At 45.1% G+C, this 26,736-nt stretch overlaps 1 protein-coding gene across 2 annotated transcripts in view; it reads left to right on the top strand.

The window, feature by feature from the left end:
* Positions 1 to 26,736, top strand: part of Cog7 (component of oligomeric golgi complex 7) — a 54,230-nt gene that overhangs the window by 6,069 nt on the left and 21,425 nt on the right. For both annotated transcript variants that reach the window (XM_032892743.1, XM_032892744.1), the window contains exons 4-9: positions 3,673 to 3,841; positions 9,283 to 9,365; positions 10,380 to 10,502; positions 13,369 to 13,567; positions 18,449 to 18,576; positions 19,803 to 19,957. In XM_032892743.1, coding sequence (XP_032748634.1) covers positions 3,673 to 3,841; positions 9,283 to 9,365; positions 10,380 to 10,502; positions 13,369 to 13,567; positions 18,449 to 18,576; positions 19,803 to 19,957 — 857 coding nt within the window. The remainder of the gene's footprint in view (positions 1 to 3,672; positions 3,842 to 9,282; positions 9,366 to 10,379; positions 10,503 to 13,368; positions 13,568 to 18,448; positions 18,577 to 19,802; positions 19,958 to 26,736) is intronic.

Here is a 26,736-nt window from a genome sequence, read left to right on the forward strand (position 1 = left end):
GGCAGCTAAGGGCAACAGCAATGGCCTATAACGTTGTCTCTTGGACAACAACCCTGACCAACAACTCAAAGAGGGCTTTTCATGCCTGGTGTTGGGCGTTCGTTAGATGGTGTATGGCTCTGGAGGGAGCATTGTCAGCCCTGACGGAAAGATTTCACTTATTCATCCTTTCTCTACACACACTCATGCATGCACACGCACACACGCCGACTTCGACTTATTTATATTGTGGGTATTTTTATGTAGTTAATAGTTTGATGTCTTTTCAGACATCTTGACTGTTTTTTACCCTTCTCTTTTCTTCTTCTATATTTATCTAACCTATATTTATATTCCCTCCCCTCTGTAACTAGAGACACGTTCCCGTTTTTTCTGATTTCCCCTTCAGATCACTTGAACTCTGCTATTTCCTTCTCTATTGCTTCTCCCACCCACTCCTAATGCTCCCTTTTTACTCTCCTGTCTTCTTCAGTGGCTGATAGTGGCCCAAGAGAAGGTAGGGAGTCAGCGAGGGAGGAACATGTCAGGCGCGGTGGTCAGGGGACTCTTGCGGCTCTGACTGAGTACCAATCAGGTTGTTTCTTTATTTACACAGATTTCACAGAACAAAGACAGATTATGTCATTTTGTCTCTGGACATGTGTTTGATTTTTCATTAAATGTCTGGGGTTGCAACTTAGCATGATTAGAAAGTCCAAATAGATCAGATTTTATTTTTATTGATAGCCCTATAACTCCAATTCAAAGAATCTAAAGAATATTTCTGCCAAAGCCAACACATTCATTGTATGACAACCTGCTTTTAGGCTGGCACTCCAGACAAACAGAAAATATCTGAACCAGGCTTTTTATAATAGCAAATTTTGTCTTCACACACATCAGAAGAGGGCATTGGATCCCATTATGGATGGTTGTGAACCACCATGTGGTTGTTGGGTTTGAACTCAAGTCCTCTGGAAGAGCAGTCAGTGCTCTAACCGCTGAGCCATCTCTCCAGCTTGAATAGCAAACTCTAATAGCTAACTCCTTTACTGTATCTTTTCATCACCTACGGTACAAAGTAGGAAAAGTTATGTTAGTCTCTTATTTATTGGGTTCTGCTCCTCTGGGATGTATCTTATATGACCCCTCCTATCTTTAAACTACGTTCAGAGAGCTCTAAGAATATCATAAAAAGAGGCCTTGAATCTGTTGTCAATTCTCCTGGTCAGTCAGAGTTTGCAAAGTAAACCCAGCACCAGTTATACTGTTTGAGTTTGCTTAGGGGCGGATACCCTGGAGTCAAGGCCTCATAACGAAATTTCTCCGGGGCACAAGGATCTCTGGGGCACAAGGATCACTTCCAAGTAGGCCCAGATAAAGATTTTTCCCCAAAAGCAGAAGGGAGTCAGTTTAAGACTTTCCTAAAAAGACTCAGACATAATTTTCTCAGGAAATGACATAAAATGAATCATAAGGCAGAAGATCCCCAAGAATGCAACACGCAGAGACCAAAACCTAACCGTGAGAGACGGAATGAGTGATCACAGCGCTCAGCTCAGCTTTGCTAGGACTGTCAGACAGCTGTGCTGCCTTCGTGACTTTCACCGTTTGCAGTGGGTGTGGCTGTGCCCCCCTAGCACGCGTACTCGCGCCTGAGGACCTCGCACTGGGAACTGAGATGCAAGGAGTGTCTTTCTGAGTCCGGGTTACTCCATCAACATCTTCCTAGTTCCATCCATTTACCTGCAAAGCTGCTGATTTCAGTTTTCTTTACCGCTGTAAAGGAACAGTAGTGTCCTATAGTGTATATGTACCAGGTTTTCATTATCCATTCATAATTGAAGGGCATTTAGGATGTTTCCATTTTTTGACTGTTGGGAATACAGCAGCTGTGAACATGGCTGTGCGGGTACCTGTGCAATAGGATATGAAGTCTTTCGGCCATTATGCCAAGGAGTGGTGTGAGGGATTGTCTGATTGACTTGGTTCTAGCACTTTGAATTCTCCAGGCTGATTTCCACAGTGGCTGCAGCATCTGCAGTCCCATCAACTGTGAGTGAGGACCCCTTTCCCCACATCCTCGCATGCGTTGTCCTTTGTCTTGTTGATCTTTGCCGTTCTGACTGGTATGAGATGAAAGCTCACAGTTCTTTTCATTTGCATTTTCCTAATTACTAAACATTTTTGAGCTATTTCTTAGCTATTTTCCCCTGTCTTTTGAGAACTTCCTGTCTCTCTCTTCAGGTCCCAGCAGGTATTTTTTTTTTTTTGTCTTTTAGACAAGATTTCATGTAGCCCAGGCTGACCTTGAGTTGAGCCTTCTGCCTCTACCTGCTTGCATTGTGGACTTGTACCACCTGACCCCAGAAGTCCTCAGATTCTTTTATTTTTAGTTTATTTTGTTTTTTGAGACAGGGTCTCAGTGTGTAATCCTGGTTGGCCTGTAACTCATTATGTAGACCAGGCTGGCCTCTAACTCATAGAGCTCCGCCTGCCTCTGCCTCCTGAGTTCTGGGTTTAAAGTTGTACCATCACTGCCTGGCCTCAGATTATTCTTTAGGACAAATTTGTAGAGAAGAAAATACCAATTTAAAGGATGTGATTTCTTGTTTCTGTTAACGTTGGAAATGGAAACCAGGACCTTAGAACGCGCTAGGAAAGCACGCTACCACCGAGATACACCTCTAGCCCTGTGATCTTTTTAATTTACGTATGTGTGTGTGTGTGTGTGTGTGTGTATGCGCGCGTGCACATGTATGCGTGTACACATGTATGATATGTGAGTGAGTGCCCCTGTGCACAGGCCATAGCATCCATATTTGGAGGACTGCAGGCTACTTTCAGAACAGAGTTCTCTTTATTCACTGTAGGTTCCAGAGATCAAGTTCATGGCGGCAGGCTTGCAGGGCAACTGCCATTACCTGCCTACCTTCACCCCCAACCTGTGAATAATTTTAAGACTCTTGACCCCTTGTTAAGTTGCCTTACAGTAAGACAATACACATTTAAAGCCATTTCATTGTTATTTATATACTATGTGTGTCTGTGTAAGTGGGTGTGTTTGTAGGTGTGGAGGTCAGAAGAATATGTCAGAAACGAGGTGCTGCGCCAAAGGCTATTGTGAGCCTCTCAGTATGGGTGCTGGGATCTGAACTTGGGTTCTCTACTGAGCAACAAGCCCTACTAACTATGGAGTCACTTCATTAACCCCAGACATTATATATTATGGTACCAGACAGATTTTTTTTTTTGCATCCTTACCAAAAATAGGTACTTTGGTACTTTCCCAACTAGAAGAAAATGGTACTTCCTTGTTTTAATTTTTGTTTGTTTTGGTACTAATAATGTTAAACATAATTTTTATGTACCTCTTTTATTCTTATGACTTAACTGAAAACTGTTTTTTTTTAAATTAGATTGTGTGTATGTGCACATGTGTATGCACAAGCACTTGGGTCAGTCAGTGTACACTTGTGGTGGTTACAGGACAGTTGTGAGAGTCAGTTCTTCCTGTCCATCATGTGAAGTCCTGCAGGGTCGAACTCAGAGTATTGCGCTTGTTGTAAGCACTTTTACTGCTGAACCGTCTGTCTCTCTAGCCCAAGAGTTGCCTTCTGGTTTATTTTCCCTATTTCCTGTTGAGGTATAGAGTCTTTTAAAATAAGCATCTTGTGTTTTGTCTTTTTATAGGACATAGCTGTGATCTCTGCAAAGCTGACTGGCATGCAGAGCAGCTTGATGATGCTTGTGGATACCCCAGACTACTCAGAAAAGTGCGTGCACCTGGAGGCTCTGAAGAACAGACTGGAGGCCCTGGCCAGCCCCCAGATTGTAGCAGCGTTCACCTCTCAGTCCGTGGGTGAGTGTGGCAAGTTTCGACTGTGGGTACCTCTCTGTGTAAATATAAGGCTTGGCTCATGGGTTTTTAGAATAGCGTTGTGCTGATTAAATTATGTAGATTATAGATAAATGTAACCTCCTGATGCTTCCATGTTTTAACTTTTATACAAAGTTTCCTGACGTACCGAATAGTTGGAACAGTTACCATGAAGATGGCCTCTAGGTCTCGACATTGTTACTTTCCTCGTGCCACCTCCCCGTGCTAGGGATGGAACCCGGACCTAGCAAAGGCTTGGCACTAAGCTTCATGCTAACCTTACGCTTGTTTTATCACACATCCGCTGCTCTTTCTCACTATTACTGTTGTTGTCGTTGATTCGGCAGCGCTGCCACTGACTACAGCCCCGGGTCTTTTGTGTGAGGAGTCCTGGTATTGTAGTGAGACCCAGGACTTTGTGCACACAAAGCATTCACCTTACTTCTGAACTGCACTTCCAGAACTTCTCCCACCTCCCCCTGGAACCTTTCCAAAGTAAATTGCAGACATCAGCATACCTCAGTCCTACATACTTCATCCACAAAAATATCAGCCAATCAAAGAGTGGCAGCAGTGAAGCTGTCCTTTTTCCACCCTTGAATCAGCCCCCACTTTGTGGCTGTGGCTCGGCTGGAACGTGATATGTAGACCAGGCTGGTCTCTAGCTAAAGTGATTCAGCCGCCTCGGCTTCCAAGTGCTGAGACGAAATGTGTGTGGAACCATGCAGTGCTTACTGGGCTTCACAGCTGCGCTCACTGCTGCTGCGTGTGTGTTATGTGAGGCCTTCTCTTCTGAGTTCCGTGTTCTCTTGACCTCATCCTGTCGAAGCCCTCAGCAGCCATTTCATCGGCAGACTTGAAGGCCTGGCATCAGCCTGCATTTCTCTATCTTTGAAGCCATCCACAGTTGACGGTGATATTTTGCATTTTCTCTCTTGTTCTGCAAACATTTCCTCTTAGCTTCCTAGATGCAGCATTAATTCTGTTACTAATCCTGGCGTGTTTCTATGATGCACTGAGGCTGGTTTAAGAGCTCTGTTTCTTCAGTTTGCTTTAGGTAAACTACATCAGCCTTTAGCATTTTTTCTTTGGAAGTTATATTAATAAGCTACACAATTATAAACATGAATGGGCAGACATCTGCACATATGAGCCCTTGTCACATGTATAAGTATAAAATTTCAGTGTATTCAGTTTGACCATATAATTTTTATTCTTATTAAATAAGGACATCATTGAGAGTAAAATAAAACTTTTTCCTAGCTTTTAAAAAGAATTTGTGAGCTGAACAGTGGTGGTGCACACCTTTAATCCCAGCACTTGGGAGGCAGAGGCAGTGTGATATCTGTGGGTTGGAGGCCAGCCTGATCTACATAGTGAGTTCAGGACAGCCAGGGCTACACAGGAAATCTTGTCTTGAAAAACCAGAGAGAGGGGGGCAGGGGAGGTGTGTACTTAGAGTGTATAACATGCTGGTTTAATACACACTATAATTACTATGATCAAGGGATCATACCCAGCACACACAGTTGTCCCTTTTGTTTTTTGTGGTAAGAACACTAATGATCTACTCTGAGCAAATCTCAAGTCTCTAATACATTATTATTAGCTGTCATAGCTGAGGTCTTCTATTTCCCATCCCCTCCCTGGCAGCCCCCATTTTCCTTTGTTTCTTTAAGCTCAGCTGTTGAGATTCCATGTATAGATGTGGTCAGACTTGCTCTCCCTCTCAGCTCTGGCATGGGGCCTCCCAAGTTCTTCTATGTAAGATATGCAAATGGCAATCTTTCTTTCTGTTTGAAGGCTGAAGGGAGTGAGGTTGCCCTCCACATGACCCCAGATTGATGGGGATTGGACCCAGGGCCTTGTTCATGCCAGGCAGGCCCTCTAGCAGTGGGCTCCATCCTGTCCCTAGGAGAGTTCTTTTAGTAACTAAGCTGGACCGGAGCTCCATGGATAGCCAAGTGCTCAGTGTGAGGGGAGGTACCTTAACCTCCCACCTCTAGTGACATCGCTTTCCTTCCTGAAATGCTCTCCTCTTGCTCATCTCTTCATAGTCAGGGCCCAAGAAAGTTGGGCCTCCCTTAGTCTGTTGTTGAAGCCACATCAAAGTTGGGGCTCCACAGGGGGTGTAACTCATCTGTAGAGCTCTCACCTAATGTATACAATGCCTTGGCCTTAGCCTAGCACTACCAAGACAAAAAACAAAAACAAACAAAACAAAACAAACCCAACAAACATGTTTACTTAATTTATTAGGTGTAGTAGAGTTAGTGTGTGTGGAATCTGGGTTTTTATATGCAAAAGCATGTTGGCATAGACTATTTTACTCTTTTTCCATCTGAATGGCTTTTATTTTTGGTACCTAGCCACTCTGATTCGGACTTCCAGTATCATGTTGGATATAACTAGAGAAAGTAGACTCGTCTTGTTCCTTGCCTTTAAAAAAAGTATTTTAGATTTATTTAGTTTATATGCATGAGTGTTTTGCCTGCACGTATGTGTTTGCACTGTGTTCATTCCCAGTGCCCACAGAGGTCAGAAGACATTGTATCCCTTGAGCTTTAATTATGGATGGCTGCAGGCCACCATGGAGGTGCTGGAACCAAACCCCAGTCGGCCCTCCACGGGAGCAACAAATTCATTCAGCTCCCAGCCTTCTCTACAGTGCCTGTTCTTTATCTTTACAGCTGAGTCTTTTGTCTGTGGTGGCTTGGATCTGATAAGGCAGTTTCCTTCCAGTCCTAGATGGCCGAGTGCTTTCATCCTGAGAGAGCATTGAGTCTGGCTGAGGTTGGGAGGAACTGTTGCTCTGCAGGGGACTGGCGTTCAGTTCCCAGAGTCCTTAGGAGGCAGCTCACACTCCTGCAGCTCCAGCCCCATGACCCGATGACCTCTTGTCCTACGCAGGCTCCCACACACATGTGCACAGACACGCATAAATTAAAATGATAAGTTTTTTTTAAAGTTGTTGAGTTTTATTTGATACTTTTCTCTATCAGTTGAAATGGTCTTTAGTTATTACCTCCCCTCGTTTTGTTAATGTACACACTGAATTACGTAAGGTTCTATTAATTTTTTTGAGGGTATGATTCTTTTAATGTGCTGCTGAATTTGACTTGTTGGATTTTTTTTTTTTGAGTTTTTTTCTTTCTTTTTTCTTTTTTTTAAGAATGTGTAGTACAACCCAGAATAGTGTAGCCCAGGCTGTCCTCAAACTGGTTATGTGGTGAGGAGAACCTTGAGCTTCACTTCTTGTCTGTGTGTGAGCGTGCCACTTTGTGTGTGCTGAGTCAGAGGACAGCGTTTGATTGTCCATCTGTTCTTCTCTGCTGGACAGTCTCCTGTTCCTGTTCTGCGTACTCCAGGCTGACTGGCTGGAGCCATTCTCTTATCTGTCTCCACCGATGTACAGCTTTGTACCTGGTTCAGGTTAAACCAGAGGATCAAACTTGCGTGACAAGGCCTTTTGCTCGCCGAGCCAGCTTCCTGGCCTGAGCGTGAACACTTCTCCTTTTCCTTTCTTTGCGCACGCTGGTGGTTTACTTGCAGGTGTGCCTGTGTGGGTGTCAGATCCCCTGGAACTGGAGCTGCAGTTGTGAGCGTCCACGTGGTTGCTGAAAATTGAGCCTGGGTCCTCTCAAAGAGTAGCCACTGAGATCCCCCAGCCTTGACCGTGAACTTCTGATTCTCCTGTTCCTACCTCCTGAGTGCTGTTATTTCAAGTGTACACCGTTTTATGCTGTGCTTGGGATCAAGCCCCTTCCTTCTGTCCCCTCTTTTTGGTTCAATTTTTTTTTCCCAGACAGGGTCTTGCTATGTAGCACTGTCTGGTCAGAAACTTGCTATGTCGATCAGGCTGGTCTCACACTCGCAGTCCAATGTCTTGGGGATTCACTCAGTTTTGGTAGTTTGTGTGGAGGGATTTATCATTTTTCTCCAGGACCTCTGATGTGTTGTTTATCATGGTCCAAGTACTTAATCCTTTCAGAAGTATCGTCTCACTGTGCACCTTTACTCATTCTCTCTCCATTAAGCTTGGGACCAGCTGACCTAATTTGTCCTTCTTTGGTTTATCTGAGGTAGAGCCTCACTCGATCACTGTGCAGCCCTAAGCGGCCTTGCATTCTCAGTCCCCTGCCCTTTCCCTCCCCCTGGCAATGCTACCTAAGTGATCCTTTCAGGACAATTCCGTGCACTTCCAGCAACTCGTTTGTTAGTCTAGCAAGATAGTGACACAGGGCAGGGGATGCTAGTGCAGGGTGACTGGTGAGGACCCAGGAGGCTGTGCTTGATCAGCAAGGCCCACAGCAGCCAGGAGTGTGCTTTGTTCTCGGCGTCTGATGGAAGGCTTACTTGCTGTCTGTTCTTCAGTTCATATAAATACTCACAGTGTCAGATTTAGTGGCTGTTTTTGTGCATCAAAACAACCAAAAGTCAGCACCACGTGTAGCTCACCATGGTTTCCCGTCGAACCACTAACTGAAGCTGGAGGTGCCGTTTCCTCACTACAAAATGAGGCTGATGGCTGAGATGACTTATTTTATACACTGTCGGTGACAGTCCATGTTTGGGGCAGGGACGTAGGTGTGCAGGAGGGCAGTAGGAAGTAGGAGCCTGAGGCTCAGAGCCTCCTGAGATGTTGCATTCCAGCTTTGCTACGCATCCTGTCTTCTGTGTACCACCAGCAGCCACATGCACAGCGCACAGCACACTCTCCTGTTGTGTTTGTTTGTTTTTAGAGACAGGGTTTCTCCATGTAGCCCGGGCTGTCCTGGAACTCACTCTGTAGAGCAGTTGACCTCAAACTCAGATCCATCTGCCTCTGCCTCCAGAGTGCTGGGATGAAAGGTGTGTGCCACCATTGCCCAGGCCTTCTGTGGCTTTTCAAAAGTAAAATACATTAATTATTTTATGTGTATGTGTATTTGCTTGCTCTGGGTACCATGTTTGTGCATGGCGCCCACAGAGGCCAGAAGTTCTAGAGGCTTTGGATCCTCTCGACCTAGAGTTGCATGCAGACGGTTGCAGGTCGCCATGTAGTGCTAGGAATCGAACTGAGGTCGTCTGAGGAGCAGCTAGTGCTCTTCCAGACCATCTCTCTAGTCTCTGTGTGTGTTGCTTTTAGTCCAGGCTGTCATCCTCCTGTCTCAGCCTCCTGGGTGTTAGGACTCAGGCATGTGCCACCATGCCCAGCTAATCTTAGTACTGTATTAATGGTGCTTGGTGCATTGGTTTAATGAGCTTAGGTAGCTATAGTCTACCCTTATTTCTTTTGCCTATGATTCTCTTGTTTGAATTAAAGCAGCTGTCTCAGTAGAAACTTCTGAATCTAGCTGACATGTATGTGAATTTATCATGAGTTGCTTGCCTTGGCAGCCCTGGGAGACCTGGTAACAGTGTGCACATTTTGTGTTCTTTAGATCAGTCTAAAGTATTCGTGAAGGTGTTCACTGAAATCGACCGGATGCCCCAGCTCCTTGCATACTACTACAAGTGTCACAAGGTAAACTGCTGGGAGTGAGTGGAGTAAGTGTGATTGTGGAGGGCCCCACCGCTGGGCCCAAATCTTTCACAGGCAAAGGCAAAATTAGACTCTGCCCTTCAGTCACTTTCCTTTTACTGGAAGCCAGTAGGGGGTGCTCTCGATCCACTCAGTAGATGCCCTTAACTGTAACTTGGAACAAGGCCATGGGTTTTCAGCCTGGATTCATTCACAGACTTAAAACATTGTTTTAATTTGTTTCGATTTTCGATTTTTAAAGGCAAATCATGTCATAGGCTTCATTTTGTCCTCAGCAAGCCATAAGAATTTTATATTTTCAAGGGCTAGGCTACCAACATACAACTTGCTGGGCTAACCTTAATTCCTTCAAGCACAATACTCATAGTTTTTGTTTGTTTTAGTTGATTATTATTATTGTTGTTGTTGTTATTGTTGTTTTAGTTTTTTATTATTATTATTATTATTATTATTATTATTATTATTATTGATGATGATGATGAGGAGGAGGGTAAGGAAGAAGAGGAGGAGGAGGGGTAGATGTGTGCAGGCACAAGCAAGCCATGCTGCACGTGTGGGTAAGAGGACAGTGTTAGAGAATCTGCTTCCCTTCCACCTTTATGTGGGCTCCAGGGTTGCCAGGGCCCCAGGGAGCTCTTTATGCAGTGTGGCCCTTGCTGGCCCTTGCGTGTGTTTAAATCATATGGTTCAGGGCATGAAGCATCAGCACACACTATGGCTACTCTAAAAGCTCTTCAGGGGAGTGCAGTGGGCCCCGAGGAAGCTCAGTGTTGTGCTTTGGGTGGGGTCAGAGGAGACAGCATTGCTTGGAGGTCGATAGATTCAGGTGTTAGATGGTGACCCCGGCAGGAGCCTAAGTCTTGCCCATTTGCTTTCTGGTCTTTCTCAAGTAGATGAGTCTCAGCCGGGTACTTATGTGCTCAGGATGGTAGGCAGTTCTAGAGTGGCGTGTTTTGGGGTACCTAGTAAAATACCCCCTTTGCTGTGCCTCTGCAGGTGCAGCTTTTAGCAACCTGGCAAGAGCTGTGTCAGAGGGACCTTCCGCTGGACCGGCAGCTCACTGGCCTCTACCATGCCTTGCTTGGGGCATGGCACACGCAAACCCAGTGGGCCACACAGGTAACAGCTCATCATTGGAGAACAAAGCCTACAGTGGCATGGGAATGGGCACTGCTCTGGATCAAGCGCTGTTGTCACCCAAGGGGTTAATACTTAGACTTATAAACCCACGTCAGTGAGCCCTTTAGGTCTCCAAGGAAACTCTTCTTATCACTCTCCTCTGTATCTTAAATAGAATCTAATGAGACGGTGTCCCCAGTGTTTGCTGGGAGCCTCTGGTGTTGCTGAAAGCCAGAGGCCCCTAGTCAGGTGGTGGAAAGAGCAGACTGTGTTCATTTTAAAGTTCAGGCCAAGTTCCCGTCTCTTACCCAGAGTTGGAAGAATAGTCTCGTTTTAGAGGTGCCCTGTGAGCCGGGTGGGGTGAGGCCGAGGTTTTGAGTGGAAGCCTCCCGTCATATTCTCTCTCAGTCCACAGGCGTTGGTAGCCACAGGGTATGAGCCACCCTTCCCTGTATGATGTCAGAGGCACACAGCTCTTCAGGGAGGGAAAGGCCCATCTTACTTGGGAGTGCTGGTGGGTCAGGGCTGGTGACCTGTTTTCACAGATAGTCACGACTCCTTAGGTAATCACCTGTCACTGGCTGGAATGAACTCTATCTACTGTAACTGGGGAGAATCCCTTGCGTGGGCTTATGCCATTCACATTGGCTAAAGCATTTTGTTTTGTTTCCTTCTTTCCATCCTGCCCACTCAGACAGATCTTGCTAGATAGCCAAGCCTGGCCTCAGATACATGTTATCCTCCTTCCTCAGCCTCCAGTGCCCCATCCTTGTTATCGTTGTTTGAACTAACCTAATTCCTCCGATTTAGGCTCTACGTCCCATTTCCAGTGTGCCTGTCTGTCCACATTCACTCACACATCCTTGTCTTTTGTACAGGTCTCATAGCTCAAGGGTAAGAACAACTCACATCTATACGGGGAAATGTCCTGTGTCATCTAAGAAGACCCCGGGGTTTCTCAGCCTCAGTTTTGGAAGGCATGTTCATTTGTGCCTTTGGCTCATGCCCCCCCCCCCTTTTTTTTTTACTGGAGATGGGTTTGACAGTCAAATGTCTGCTGAAGCTCAGGCTAGTGCAAAGTAAGGCCAGAGACACAGGGTAAAATGTCGTTATACCCTCCCATTTCCTCCTATTGTTTCCTTTCATTTTAGTGGGTTTTGGGATCAGATCTGCAGTTTTACACGTTAGGCCAGAACATTTCCACTGAGCTGTACTCTGGGTCATCTTTGTTATTTTATGTGGAAACAGGTTTTCTCAGGCTGGCCTTGAACTTTTAATCTTTCTGCCTTGTTCTTCCTAAGCAGATATAATTGTAGGCCCGTACTAGATTCAGATTTCCCTTTTTTCTTTTTAAAAATGGATTTTACAATTTATTTTGTTACTATTTTGAGACAAGGTCTTACTCCGTAGTCCAGGCTGGCCTGAAAGCCACTGTGTAGACAGGCATGGTAGTAGAGACAGAGGCAGGTGGATCTCTATATGTTTGAAGCCAGCCTGGTCTACATATCAGGTTTCAGGCCAGCCTGGGCTACACAGTGAGGCCTGTCATCAGACTCTGCCCTGCACCCACCAAATAATGACAGAGACTTATTATTTGTTATAACTCAGGCCTCAGCTGGCTGCCTCCCAGCTAGCTTGTCTAACTGAAATTAACCTGACTATTCTATTCCACGTCTGCCACGTGGCCTGTTACCTCTCACTCAGTCGGCCAGTCCCCACACCTGTTCCACCTCCATGTTGTGCTGGTGAATCTGGTGTCTCTAAACTTCCCACAGCTCCTGTCTCTGCCAAGCCTTTCCCTGAGCCTCAGCTATTGGCCACCAGCTCTTTATTAGCCAGTGATGGAGGTGTATGTCTACAAAATACTAAGGCTAGTAATGATCAATAAAAATAACAATACCAAAGTCTGGCCAGTACTCACCTCTCTGCATGTACAGAAATCAACATTTGAATAATACAAAGATAGCCTTTACATGGTGCATAAAAAGACTACCCCAACAGAGACACTGTCTTAAAAACATGAAATTTACTCTGGCCTCTAATTCATAGCAATTCTCCTGCCTCAGCTTCCCCAGTGCTGGGATTATAGTCATACATCAGCACACCTACTTTTGTTGTTGCTGTTGTTTTTATTGTTTTTGGGGGGAGGGGGTAAGGGGCAGAGTCTAATCCTCCTGCCTCCATCCCCTGGGTGGATATCCTGTCATGTCTGTTTTGTGTGTTCCTGGGGACGTTGCCCAGGCTTTGTGTGAGCACTCTATAAACTGAGCTATATTCTCACTCCTCCCTAGTATTCTACGTGAAACTGAGCCATCTCTCCAGACCTAGTTTTCCATTTCAGTTCTCTTATCTCATCCCTTGTTTGCACCTACTTAGGTTATAGGAGCACAGGAGGGTGAGAATATTTCCTAAGTGGACTTGGCACATTTTTCAAGTTTTCTTAAGAGACCTAAGGAACATAGAGTGTGAAAAGGCCATCAGAGACTTGAGTCAGCTAAACTGTCCAGGTCCACGGTCTCTGTTGGTCCTGAAGAGAATGTGTGTGGCCCTAGATCTGTGCAGAGAAGAAAAGCGCCGTGAGGCCAGGCTCTGTGCTGTGCTCCTGCTCATCCTTCCAGTCTCTCTGGTGTCACCCAAGTCCTCACTGATGACCAGTTCAGTAAGCAGGCACATGGGTCAGAGATGGAAGTGCCTTTCGTTCAGAGTTTAGCTTCTGCCACCTTCTGTCCTGTCCCTGCCCAGTTTGCCCAGTAAGGGGAACTTGGGATTCCTGATCACCCGTTTTCAGCACTCCTAGGGCTCACCTTGGAACCATCAGGAGACAGCTGTTCGATGCGCTAATGCTCACCCCTCTCCCCCACTGCAGGTTTTCAAGAACCCCTACGAGGTGGTGACAGTGCTGCTGATTCAGACCCTGGGGGCTTTGGTGCCCTCCCTGCCTATGTGCCTCAGTGAGGGTGTGGAGAGAGCGGGACCAGAGCTGGAGCTCACCAGACTACTGGAGTTTTATGACACTACTGCCCACTTTGCCAAGGGGCTGGAAATGGCGCTGCTCCCCCATCTCCGTAAGCACTCCTACTTCCTGCCTTACTTCTGGCTGGTCTTGCCTTGTGTTTGAGGCCTGGATTCGTTTACTGTTTCTAGTAGCTGTGGAAGAGAAAGGGTCACGGGGAAGCGTTCCCATGAAAATATCGACAACATGGAAGCGGGCTCAGTCAGTGCTGACCAGGAGCTTCACATACTCCAAGGCAGTGACAGACACTTCTGCTGTCCCTGACAGTGTAAGAGGTTCACTGTGGAGGCATGAGTGGCAGTGAGCTGGCAACAGGTTTCAGTGGGAGGATCGTCTTCTTTTTAAGTCAGAACCTCAGACAGTTTAACGTAAGCAGTAAGTTTGGGAGAGCACATGGGCTAGAGAGGGGGACTTGGAAGGGCAGCAGCAGCAGCTGCCCGGGGGCCAGACCAGGCCTGAAGTGACTGTGGGGAAGGATAGGCATCCTGGCAGGCGGTTAGGCAGAGCACAGCTCATCCCGCTTGGGGACGTGCTGTGTGGGATGCCGAGCTTTCCAGCTGATTTCCACCTGTGTAAAAAGCATCATAAACATAGACCTCGTGACACATGCTGCTGTCAACTCAGGAAACTGCTTCAAGAAGGCCTCATTCTGCCATGTGGCTGCTGTGTGTCACAGTCTTGGTTTATTTAATAGTTATTCTCTTTAATTACACTGTGTTTAATTGCCTGTACATTCCAGGGAGTGTGTTTATTGTTCAGGTTCCTGGTGATTCATGGGTGTTGTGGCACACTCACTGGTCAGACCTCACTTGTGGGAGGTGCACAGTCATGTGGGTGGTTTCCTGAGAACTGTGATGCCCTGGCCCAAGTGGCTACAGAGTGCTTAGACTGGGCACCCTGCTGGAGCAGGCTGCTCAGGGGAGGGCAGGGAGCAGGTTGCACTCCTCCCCACAAATGAACTTTCTTTTTTTTTTTTTGGTTCTTTTTTTCTGTACTGGGGGCCGAACCCAGGGCCTTTCCTTTCCTAGGCAAGTGCTCTCCCAATGAGCTAAATCCCCAACCCCACAAATGAACTTTCTTAAAGACATGAGAACCACCCTCTGAAGTCAGTGAGAAAGCTTAGATCCCCAGCCATTCCAGCCGAGGGCTTCAAACCATTGTTTGTATTGTTTTAAATCAAAAATGCTTTTGGAAGGATGGACGTGGTGGTGTATACATTTCAGCACTCAAAAATATATTGTGTTCAAATCCACTCTGGGCTACATCTCAAAATGATAACTGAGCCAGTGCAGTGATACACAACTTTAACCTCAGCATTCCAGAGACAGAGGCAGGAGGATCTCTGTGTCTGAGGTTAGCCTGGTCTACTGAGTGAGTTCCAGGACACCGAGGGATTCACTGAGAAACCCTGCATTGAAAAACAATGCAAAATAAAATAATCCTGATAAGAGAGAAAGAGCATGACAGTGATCCACAACTTTATCAGAGAGACAGAGAGAGAGAGAGAGAGAGAGAGAGAGAGAGAGAGAGAGAGAGAGAGAGAGAGAGAGAGAGAGAGAGACAGAGAGAAAGAGAGAGATAGTGTTCTGTTCTATTCCTTATAGTGATTCTTATGTAAATACACACTGAAGTTGGATATGCTGGTGCATGCCCGTGTGCCTGCTCCTTGGTAGGCTGAGGCAGGAGGATTGTGAATTTGAGCCTAGGGGGGTGTATAGTAAATTCAAAGCTAGTCTGAACTATGTAGTGAAATCCTATCTCAGAAAACTCAGTGTTTGCAAGCATTCATGTAAATATTAATATGTACTATAGATAATATATTTAACATACTTTATAAATATTTAACATATACTATATAATGTATAACTACTATATTATTTCATGAAACATTTATGCACTATATGTCTATATTATATGCTATACCATAATAATGCACATAGTATATAAATGTTTTTCTATTTATTGAGGCTTGGTTTCAATGTCTAGCTCTGGCTGGCCTGTTTAGAGCTCACTATATAGACCAGGCTGGCCTTAAACTCACAAGGATCCACTTGACTCTGTTTCACAAGTGCTAAGATTAAAGGCATGAGCCACCATGGCTGGCAAAATATTTTAAAATATTGGTTGTAGATAATTTTACATTTTTTTTTATTTTAAAATAATATAGTGTGTGTGCATGTGCATGTGCACGTGTGCTCTGTGCTGTGTGTGTGTGTGTGTGTGTGTGTGTGTGTGTGTGTTCAGTTAGCAAAGCCCCTGCCTCTAAGTGAGAGGTCCTGAGTTTAGCCCCAGCACTCATGCGAAAAGCTAGGCATGTCATCCCATGCTTGTGACTGGGAAGACAGAGGCAGAAGGCTCCCTGGGCTCCCTGGCTCCCTGGGCTCCCTGGGCTCCCTGGGCTCTCTGGGCTCCCTGGGCTCCCTGGACTCTCTGGGCTCCCTGGGCTCCCTGGGCAGCTTGCTTAGCCTACTTGGTGAGCTCCAGGCCAATGAAAGACCCTGCCACAAAGGAGGTGGATGATGTTCCCAAGAATGATGCCCACCATTGACCTCTGGCCTCTACACATGTGGACAAGTACACCCACATTTAAAGAAGGAAAATAGAGTGGATATTTTCTTAGATTATTATCATAAAACATGGATTCTAATGATTGCTTCATGACTACGACACCCTTTTTACATATTTGATTACTTGTTTGTTTTGAGACAGGGTCTCTACATAGTACTGTCTGTCCTGGAACTCACTATATATAGACCAGGCTGGCCTTGAACTCACAGAGATCCTCCTGCATTGCCTCCTGAGTGCTAGGATTAAAGACACACACCAGCATTCTTAACCCTATGGCTTACGTATTTTTAGCTACTATTTGAGTAAAACCCTTATAAACTGTCTCAAGAAACTTTCTGACCCAACCCTGAGGCTCTAGGAGAAGTTTAGGGTTGCAGTTGCCCTTCTGGGAACATTGAAAGGTGCCTGTCACACTTGTGTCTTATGCTGTCCATCAAGGTTAGTGGTACACCCCCACCCCCACCCTCACTCCCATCCCCGCCCTCTCCAGCACTGTGTTCTTTCTTTCTTCCATCATTTCCTGGCTCTTAGATGTTTAAAGATGTATTACTTTAAATTTTTTACTTTGGTTGTTAATGTTTAAAAATTATATTATAAAAGTTCTAATTCTTTCCTCCTGATTACTTATTCTTTATATATTCATCTGTTTGGGGACTTAATCTATTTCTCATTAATTTTTTAGAGCAATTCATTTAAAGCAATATATTATTGAATACATTTATAAAAAGCAATAAAATATGTAAAAAATTCCTGGCAAAGAATCTGTAATACAGATGGAAATTTCCTCTAATGCCACTGTTGAAAATTTAGTATATGTTTCTAAAAGATTCTTATATGGTGGGCTTTCCCCAGTTATTTTTCAGATATGTTACATCTTTAACTTCTTTATTATTTAATAGTTAATACATATACATGATCCAATTTAAAACAAGTGAAAGACTTGAATAGAAAGCAAGTTTAAAAAACAGTTTAGGTTCATGCATTTCTTGCTTTTGTCTTTTGGTGTATGAGTGTTTTGCCTGATGTTATATGTATATGTGTCAAGGACGTGCCGGGTGCTTATAGTGGACAGAGGAGGGTGTTGGGTCCCTTCGAACTAGATTTACAGATGGTGTGAGCCACTGTGTAGGTGCTGGGAACTGAGCCTAGGTCCTCTGAAAGAGCAGAGCAATCACCACTGAGCCACCTCCAGCCTTAGGCTGGTTTCAGGATCATTACACCATATGCATTTATTACACAGAATCGAGACAAGGAAATGGCCATCTTCCTTTCCATCCAGGAGTAGCATTTGTGTGTTTAACTGTGCATTTGTATACATACTAAATTTGTATTTTTGGCTTTTTGAGACAAGGTCTCATAGTTCAGGCTGTCCTTTAACACACTATGTGGCAGAGAGCGACCATGAACTCCTGATCCTTCTCAGGTACTGCAAATACAGGTACAGATAGGCACCACTGTGCCTGGCTTCTAGATACGTTTACAGTAGAATGTTTTGCTACCATTATCATACCCACATGTTTAATATCTAGTATATAGTTTATCTTCAGCTTTGCCAGCTCTGCAGAGGTCTTTCTAGTTGTTCCCTTCTCTGCCTCTCTCTGAGAGCTACATTAGTGTACATTGGACCTCTTGATGCCCCTAATCTAACAGTCAGTTCATCTTTGTCTTTTCGTGACATTGATATCTTCGAAAATTCTTGTAGAATTCCCCACACCCTAGAATGCTGTCTTTTCCTCTTATGGTTAGCTTTATATCAAACATGTTGGCATCATACACTGTACTGATACTAACAGAGAATCCTGCCGCACCATAGCAGGAGCACAGCAGTTATGTGTGTGGTTATGTGCATGAGAGCCCGGGTGCCCATGGAGGCCAGAGGCACCAGATCTCTTTGAACCTGAGTTAAAGGTGACCGTGAGCCACCTCATTTGGTTGGTGCTAGGGTGCTGGGGAACAAAATCAGGTCCTTTGAAAGAGCAGAACATGTTCTCAGCTGCCAAATCACCTTTCCATCCCCGGGTTTGGTGTTTTGAGATAGTCTCGTGTAGCCTAGGCTGTGTAGCAGAAGATGACCTGGAATGCCTCCATGACAGCTCTGACGTGGACATGCATCACACTCCAGGCCTAGGAGTTTTCACTTGAATCTGGGATCTTACTGCGATGGGCACAGAAGCTCTGGGGTGGCTTCTGTAACACTCGTTGTAACAGAGTTCGGCTTTGTGGATCACAGAGGCTTCCGTGACTGAGAAAGCAGATTAATGTGACATAGGCACATTAGGGAACGTTCCAGCAGAATATCTTCGCCCTATTGTTTCTAGCAGCCAGTTTAGATTATTACTATATTTTAATTTCTTGTTTCTTACAGAGGACCACAACCTGGTGAAAGTTGTTGAGCTGGTGGATGCTGTATATGGTCCGTATAAACCCTACCAGCTGAAGTACGGTGATCTGGAGGAGAGCAACCTTCTCATACAGATCAGCGCTGTGCCTCTGGTAATGTCTGATTACACTGCAGTTAGGCTACTGGCCACGTATCAAGCATTCTGTGAGCTGCTCTTGGCTGTGCATAGTGGAGGGTTGGGGTGAGACTGAGTGTTTATAAAAGGGAAGAAGGAAGGCTGGCTGTCTTGTAATAAATGCCTCAGGTACTCACACAGTCCAAGCAAAGTTTCCATTTTTGTTTCAGATCAACAGTCAAAAGATAAAGCTAAACAAACCAGAGAGACTTAAATCATAAATCCGTCTCATCTACTTAGTGATTTTGCCTTAGGTTGGTCACGGACATCTCTGCATCAGATAGCGCTTGTTCTCAGGTTGTCTGAGGTGTCCAGCATGAGGTGAGCCGCAATGGACAGTATTGAAGTCTGCCATATCTAAGTAACCTACCTAGAATGTGTACTCTGCCTCGGTTCTGTCCCTGCTCTGCAGGAAGTGTGCCCCTCTGTCACACTCCTTTGGAGTGTCTAATACAGGGAGATTTATCCCAGATGTAAGACTATCAGAAGTACCAATTTATTAATCATAGAAAAAGAGAAAAGAAATGAAGAACATGAGTGAGAATGAGTGTCTTAGCTAGGGTTTCTATTGCTGTGAAGAGACAACGTGACCATGGCAACTCTTATAAAGGAAAACATTTAGTTGAGGCTGGCTTACAGTTTCAGAGGTTTAATTTATTATCGTCATGGCAGGAAGCATGGCAGCTTGCAGGCAGGCGTGGTTGTGGAAAAGGAACTAAGAGCTCTACATCTTGATCCAGGGTCAACAGAAGCAACTGTCTGCCACACTGAATATCGTTTGAGCATATGAAACCTCAAAGCCCACTCCCACAGTGGCTACTTCCTCCAATAAGACCACACCTATGTATAGTGTCACTTTCTATGGGCGAAACATTCACACACATGAGTTTCTGGGGGCGGGGGGGGCACCCATTCAAACCTCTACAATGAGCTAAACTTTGGTTATATTTTAATGGCAGAAGTTAATTTCTGTGCAGTGTTCTCTCTCTCTCTCTCTCTCTCTCTCTCTCTCTCTCTCTCTCTCTCTCTGTGTGTGTGTGTGTGTGTGTGTGTGTGTATTTGGTTTCTTAGGTGGTTTACCCACAGATGAGTGACATTGCCGCTCTTCCCATGTTAATGTTGCTAGGTCCTCTGTGTTAGTGCTAGCTCGGCCAGCATTCTCCAGCCTGATGAAGCTTTTGCTTATCTATATCTACTGCTCAGGAACACGGGGAAGTGATTGACTGCGTTCAGGAGCTGAGCCAATCTGTGCACAAGCTCTTTGGCTTGGCATCTGCAGCTGTTGACAGATGTGCCAAATTCACCAATGGCCTTGGGACCTGTGGACTGCTGACAGCCTTGAAGTCCCTCTTTACCAAGTAAGACTGAGGGAGCTGGGGGTCAGGGGGAGGCAGGCCAGGCACAATGGAGGGTCCTGTCTGTTCCAATTAAGAGTGTGTTCTGTGTTCCTCCTGTGAACCCTTGGGAAACGTCTGTACCTGAGCCCACGAGCATATTCTTAAGGATGCTCAGTGGAGCATCATTTGCATAGGTGGGGCACTGGAACCTGTCCATTCATTGGGCTGTGACTAAATACATAATTGAAAATATCAGGTGAGCCAGGTGTGGTGTCACATGCCTTTAATCCCAGCATAGAGGCAGAGGCAGGCAGATATCTGTGAGTTTGAGGCCAATCAGATCTCCATAGTTTAAGGCTAGACAGGGCTATGTGGAGAGACCCTGTCTTAAAAAGCAAAAGCATAAACACACACACATACACAAATTAATTAAAAATTAAAAAGTGATATAAATAGCCTTTAGGTAAAAGCTACTTATAAAAAACATCATCCATCTGTCTGAAATGCCCCAGCCGTCAAATTCATAGAGAAAACCAGAACAGGTTCCTGTTGCCTGGGAAAACCTAGGAGAGATGGAGGTGACTGTTACTGAAAAGGTTGGGTTGTCATCTGAGGCAGCGTGTGATTTTCATTTATGAGGATTTTGGTTAAATGCCCAATACTCAAAAAGTAAAACTAAACACTTGTTTTTGAAAGAAAGAAAAAGAGAAAAGGAGAAGTTTAGTCACACTTTTGTTAGAAGAATAAGGAAGAAATATAGGGCTGAGGCATGAGGGTCCCGGGGGCAACGTGCTCCAGTGTTTATGTAATGACTTTGGACCAGATCTGGCCCCCCCAACCCCCATCTCTGTCCCCTCAATTCCTTCCCTCTCTACCCCACCACTTTCCCATGTGCACTCTTTCCTTTTTATACCCAGGGTCTGCCTAGTACTGCCAGTGTACACGTGTATTGGGCCATGTACTGGTGCACGGGCAGCCTCTTGGGGGCTGCACCTCTGAAGACGCTAGCTGTCCTTTTCCCAGCAGCCCTCAGTCACCAACAGCTCCTCAGCTAGGGCCAGAACCTCATCCTTGCCCCCCCCCCACCTGTGCTTGGATTTTGGCAGTCTTGATCTTGTGCTGGAATCATACGTGCAGTCGCAGTGAGTTCACTGTGCAATTGTACTCTCATGTCCAGCACATAGTATTTCTCTGCAGATGTCCGCTACCCGTGGCTCTTACAGTCTTTCCATGTCCTCCTCCCTGATGACCCCTGGGTCTTGGGTGGGATGTGAGAAGCTGTTTCATTCAGAGTGGAGTGCCTTACAGTCTCTTACTCTTTGCACAGTGGCTAACTATGAGTCTCTCTGCTAATCTCCATCTACAGTAAAAAGAAGCTTCTATGGTGAGGACTGAGAGGTGCATAACCATGCATATAAAGATGACAGTTTAGAGGACAGTTTACTACTCTGTCCATTTACGTGAACCTGTGCCCTAGCCAACCACAGGTGTTTGCCTTTGCTAACAATACAAGGCAGTACACGGCTTCCACCTTACAGATCAGGTCTTAAATCCACTTAGAAAGCGCTTGATTGCTCCCATAATATTCACGTAACACTAGTGGGCATATCTTGCTCTGACACCATTCACTATCAAATAAAAACAAAGCAAAGCAAACCCAACAGCGTTTGGTATGTGTTGCGTCTTATTGATTTGTTGGTCAGTGGAGTTCCAGACTCTTCCAAACAATATGAATTATTACCATTGCTCTTGGTTACCCTTTAAAATAGATAGTAAGACTCTACTGCTGAGAACATCACATATTTGAATCACAGCACATGGAGAAACCAAGCTGGTTCTAACTGGGAAGCTCCCTACTGGAGGCTTTCACAGTGCTGGAAGGTTCTGTGCACAGTGTCTGGGGCTATAGGGAGAAAGATCATCATGGTCTTATCCACCTGTGAATTTGACAAGTTGCAGATAAATTGTGATGTTCTCCAAGCTTCCCTGTGGTCATTTGTTTCTCCATTAAGTTGCCCTGCATTTCCAGACTCCTTTACTGAATTGAATGCTGTTTTGCTCAGGATATTAGGGAGCTCTTATCATTCCAGAAATACCAGACTCACCTTGTGAGCCCAGTGTTCTTGGCTGTGGCCATTAGCCCCGCCCTAGGCAACCCTGTTGAGGCCATAGGGTTAGAGGTTTGAACCCACATGTGCTTCTAGTAAGAGAAGCATTAATACTGAGTATAGTGTTTACTTATTTATTTTTATTTTTTAGGCTTATTTATTTTGTGTGTATGAATGTTTTACCTGCATATCTGTTTTTATTTTTTGTTTTTATTTTTTGAGACAGGTTTTTCTGTGTAGCTTTGACTGTCCTGTAACTCACTATGTAGACCAGACTGGCCTCAATTGCATGTCTGCTTGTCCACGGAGGTCAGAAAGCAGCATTGGATTCTGGGGACCTGGAGTTACTTATGGTTGTGAGCTGCCATGTAGGTGCAGGGAACTGAACTCAGGTCCCCTGCAAGAGCAGCTTGTGCTCTTAATCATTGAGCCAGGCTTCCAGGGTTACCCCATCCCCTCTTTTTTTTTATATCTAAAGTCTATTATGCTTTTAGACATAATTCTCCCTAATAAGAAAGGTAAAAATATGCATCCCTTCTGTCCGATTTTAGTCCTTTCCACAAAAGCAGCGTGTTGGAACGCTTCGGTTCAGGTTTTCTGACTCTTGGCAAACAAGGAAGACTTGTCAACTTCTAAAACACTGCCTGTGGCCTCGAACTTTCAGGGTGCGCTCTCTCCCTTCAGCTCTTAGTCCTCTGAGCACTGACTACATTTACTTTTCTTCTGTTGTTTTTATGATTGCAAAATAATTCATATTTGTATTCAAATTTACTGTATATGAAAGAATATGGGGCAACGAGGCCATCGTTTGTAGAATTTGGGTACTATCAGTATTACTGAGTTTAGTGGAGTTTGTAGAATTTGGGTACTATCAGTATTACTGAGTTTAGTGGAGTTTGTAGAATTTGGGTACTATCAGTATTACTGAGTTTAGTGGAGTTTGTAGAATTTGGATACTATGATATTACTAAGTTTAGTGGAGTTTGTAGAATTTGGGTACTATCCGTATTACTGAGTTTAGTGGAGTTTGTAGAATTTGGATACTATCAGTATTACTGAGTTTAGTGGAGTTTGTAGAATTTGGATACTATGATATTACTGAGTTTAGTGGAGTTTGTAGAATTTGGATACTATCAGTATTACTGAGTTTAGTGGAGTTTGTAGAATTTGGGTACTATCAGTATTACTGAGTTTAGTGGAGTTTGTAGAATTTGGGTACTATCAGTATTACTGAGTTTAGTGGAGTTTGTAGAATTTGGGTACTATCAGTATTACTGAGTTTAGTGGAGTTTGTAGAATTTGGGTACTATCAGTATTACTGAGTTTAGTGGAGTTTGTAGAATTTGGGTACTATCAGTATTACTGAGTTTAGTGGAGTTTGTAGAATTTGGGTACTATCAGTATTACTGAGTTTAGTGGAGTTTGTAGAATTTGGGTACTATCCGTATTACTGAGTTTAGTGGAGTTTGTAGAATTTGGGTACTATCAGTATTACTGAGTTTAGTGGAGTTTGTAGAATTTGGATACTATCCGTATTACTGAGTTTAGTGGAGTTTGTAGAATTTGGGTACTATCAGTATTACTGAGTTTAGTGGAGTTTGTAGAATTTGGATACTATCAGTATTACTGAGTTTAGTGGAGTTTGTAGAATTTGGATACTATCAGTATTACTGAGTTTAGTGGAGTTTGTAGAATTTGGGTACTATCAGTATTACTGAGTTTAGTGGAGTTTGTAGAATTTGGATACTATCAGTATTACTGAGTTTAGTGGAGTTTGTAGAATTTGGATACTATCAGTATTACTGAGTTTAGTGGAGTTTGTAGAATTTGGGTACTATCAGTATTACTGAGTTTAGTGGAGTTTGTAGAATTTGGATACTATCAGTATTACTGAGTTTAGTGGAGTTTGTAGAATTTGGATACTATCAGTATTACTGAGTTTAGTGGAGTTTGTAGAATTTGGATACTATCAGTATTACTGAGTTTAATGGAGTCAAAGCTAATTTTGTCAGGTTCAAGTGGGTGAACTTCTGCTGTCAGGGGAGAGGAGGGTTTGGGGCAGGGCGGGGAGAATGGGGCAACACAAATGGCCTGACTCAAGCTCTGGTCCTGCACGCTAAGCTGGCCCCTAAGTTGCTGTGAAAAAGTGGCTTCACAGCTGTGGCAGCATGCCGAGCTGGAGTTGGCTCAACCTGGGCTCACTTGGGCTTAGCCTCTGCCTGGCACCTCGGAGGCAGGACTGTGTACTGGTCACTGCTCCCCTCTGAGTTTCAGTGTCTTTGCTTTGATGGCCGTGCCTGTGAAGGAAGCGATTGTAGTCGACATCCCCAACAGTGAGTAACTCTCTGCTGATGGACACCTGAAGCTGTGTGTTGTGAAAGCCAGTTGAAGAGTGTAATATAATATTATATATGTATATAGTGATACAAGTTACACTTGTGTTTTGAATTCTGGACTAAAGGACAGTGAGATTTCCTGCCTGCTCAGCATCCCAGGAGCTCTGTCATGGAAGCTTCCTGTTAGTAGCCTGTCCTTGGCACACTTGTCATAGCATCTGGCTGCTGACAGTTGTTTAATTTCTCACAACTGAAGCAGTTACATCTCCTCAATTTTGCTGCCAGTTTGCTCTTGAGGCCTCTATTCTCTGAGGAATTGTGGTTTTCAGCTTTCTCAGCTAAAGCCTGGAAGGTCTTTGTAAAGGAGGTTGAGTGGTTGTATAGTATCTACAGGCTGTGGGGTGTCTGCAGCTGTGGGATGTCTACAGGTGGTGGAGTGTCTACAGCTGTGCAGTGTCTACAGGCTGTGGGATGTCTGCAGCTGTGGGGTAGCTACAGGCGGTAGAGCATCTATAGCTGTGCAGTGTCTACAGGCTGTGGGATGTCTGCAGCTGTGCAGTGTCTGCAACTGTGGAATGTCTACAGCTGTGCAGTGTCTGCAGCTGTGGGGTGTCTGCAGCTGTGCAGTATCTGCAACTGTGCAGTATTTACAGCTGTGGAGTGTCTGCAGCTGTGCAATGTCTATAGCTGTGCGGTGTCTATAGCTGTGGGGTATCTGCAAGCTGTGAAGTGTCTGCAACAATGGAATATCTACAGGCTCTAGGGTGTCTGCAGCTGTGGGGTGTCTGCAGCTGTGAAGTGTCTGTAACAATGGAGTATCTACAGGCTGTAGGGTGTCTGCAACAATGGATATCTACAGGCCATAGGGTGTCTGCAGCTGTGGGGTATCTGCAGCTGTGGGTGTCTGCAGCTGTGGGTGTCTGCAGCTGTGGGATGTCTGCAGGTGGTGGAGTGTCTACAGCTGTGCAGTGTCTACAGGCTGTGGGATGTCTGCAGCTGTGGGGTATCTACAGGCGGTAGAGCGTCTATAGCTGTGCAGTGTCTACAGGCTGTGGGGTGTCTGCAGCTGTGCAGTGTCTACAGGCTGTGGGATGTCTGCAGCTGTGCAGTGTCTGCAACTGTGGAATGTCTACAGCTGTGCAGTGTCTGCAGCTGTGGGGTGTCTGCAGCTGTGGGGTGTCTGCAGCTGTGCAGTATCTGCAACTGTGCAGTATTTACAGCTGTGGAGTGTCTGCAGCTGTGCAATGTCTATAGCTGTGCGGTGTCTATAGCTGTGGGGTATCTGCAAGCTGTGAAATGTCTGCAACAATGGAATATCTACAGGCTCTAGGGTGTCTGCAGCTGTGGGGTGTCTGCAGCTGTGAAGTGTCTGCAACAATGGAGTATCTACAGGCTGTAGGGTGTCTGCAACAATGGAGTATCTACAGGCCATAGGGTGTCTGCAGCTGTGGGGTATCTGCAGCTGTGGGTGTCTGCAGCTGTGGGGGTGTCTACAGCCGTGCAGTGTCTACAGCCGTGCAGTGTCTACAGGCTGTGGGGTGTCTGCAACTATGGAATATCTACAGGCTGTAGGGTGTCTGCAGCTGTGGGGTGTCTGCAGCTGTGGGGTATCTGCAGCTGTGGGGTGTCTACAGCTGTGCAGTGTCTACAGGCTGTAGGGTGTCTGCAGCTGTGGGGTGTCTGCAGCTGTGCAGTGTCTGGGTCAGTTCTTCCACTTCAGAATGAATGTATGGCCTTTCTCTTCACTGCACAGATTCCTTTCCAGGCCACAGACATCACATTCTGCTCTGTTCTCTTTTCTTTTTTCTTTCTTTTTTTTTTTTTTTTAGGAGCTGGGGACCGAACCCAGGGCCTTGCGCTTGCTAGGCAAACGCTCTACCACTGAGCTAAATCCCCAGCCCTCTGCTCTGTTCTCTTAGAGCTGTTGGTTTGGGGAGGGAGGGAAGTTAGACTCCTTTTGATGCACAGATGTTATACGCATTCTTGACTTCCAGAGGACACAGCCCCTATCTGTCCTCTTCCTAATTCTCCTGAGGACATAGGAGGAAATTTACTCCTTTAAAAACATGCCTTACCAGGGGTTTTCATTTCATGCTTTTCAGAGATTGTATGCTGTTTTATTTGTAAAATGATACAGATGGCATCATTATATCCATTTTAGAGATGAGAAAACTGAGGTCTAAAGCCCTGAGTTGTAGTGCACCTGTGTCACTCATCTGGGAACTGTTCCCAGGGTCTTCTGCCCAGACCATTGCCAGTTGCTGGAGACGTAGTAATGACATAGAGTGCAACCCTGTTCTACAAAGTTGACAGTTAGAACAGCAATACAGCGCTGTTCACGGGGCAAACAAACACT

Source organism: Rattus rattus, chromosome 2, assembly GCF_011064425.1.
Source record: "Rattus rattus isolate New Zealand chromosome 2, Rrattus_CSIRO_v1, whole genome shotgun sequence".
Classification (NCBI taxonomy): domain Eukaryota; kingdom Metazoa; phylum Chordata; class Mammalia; order Rodentia; family Muridae; genus Rattus; species Rattus rattus.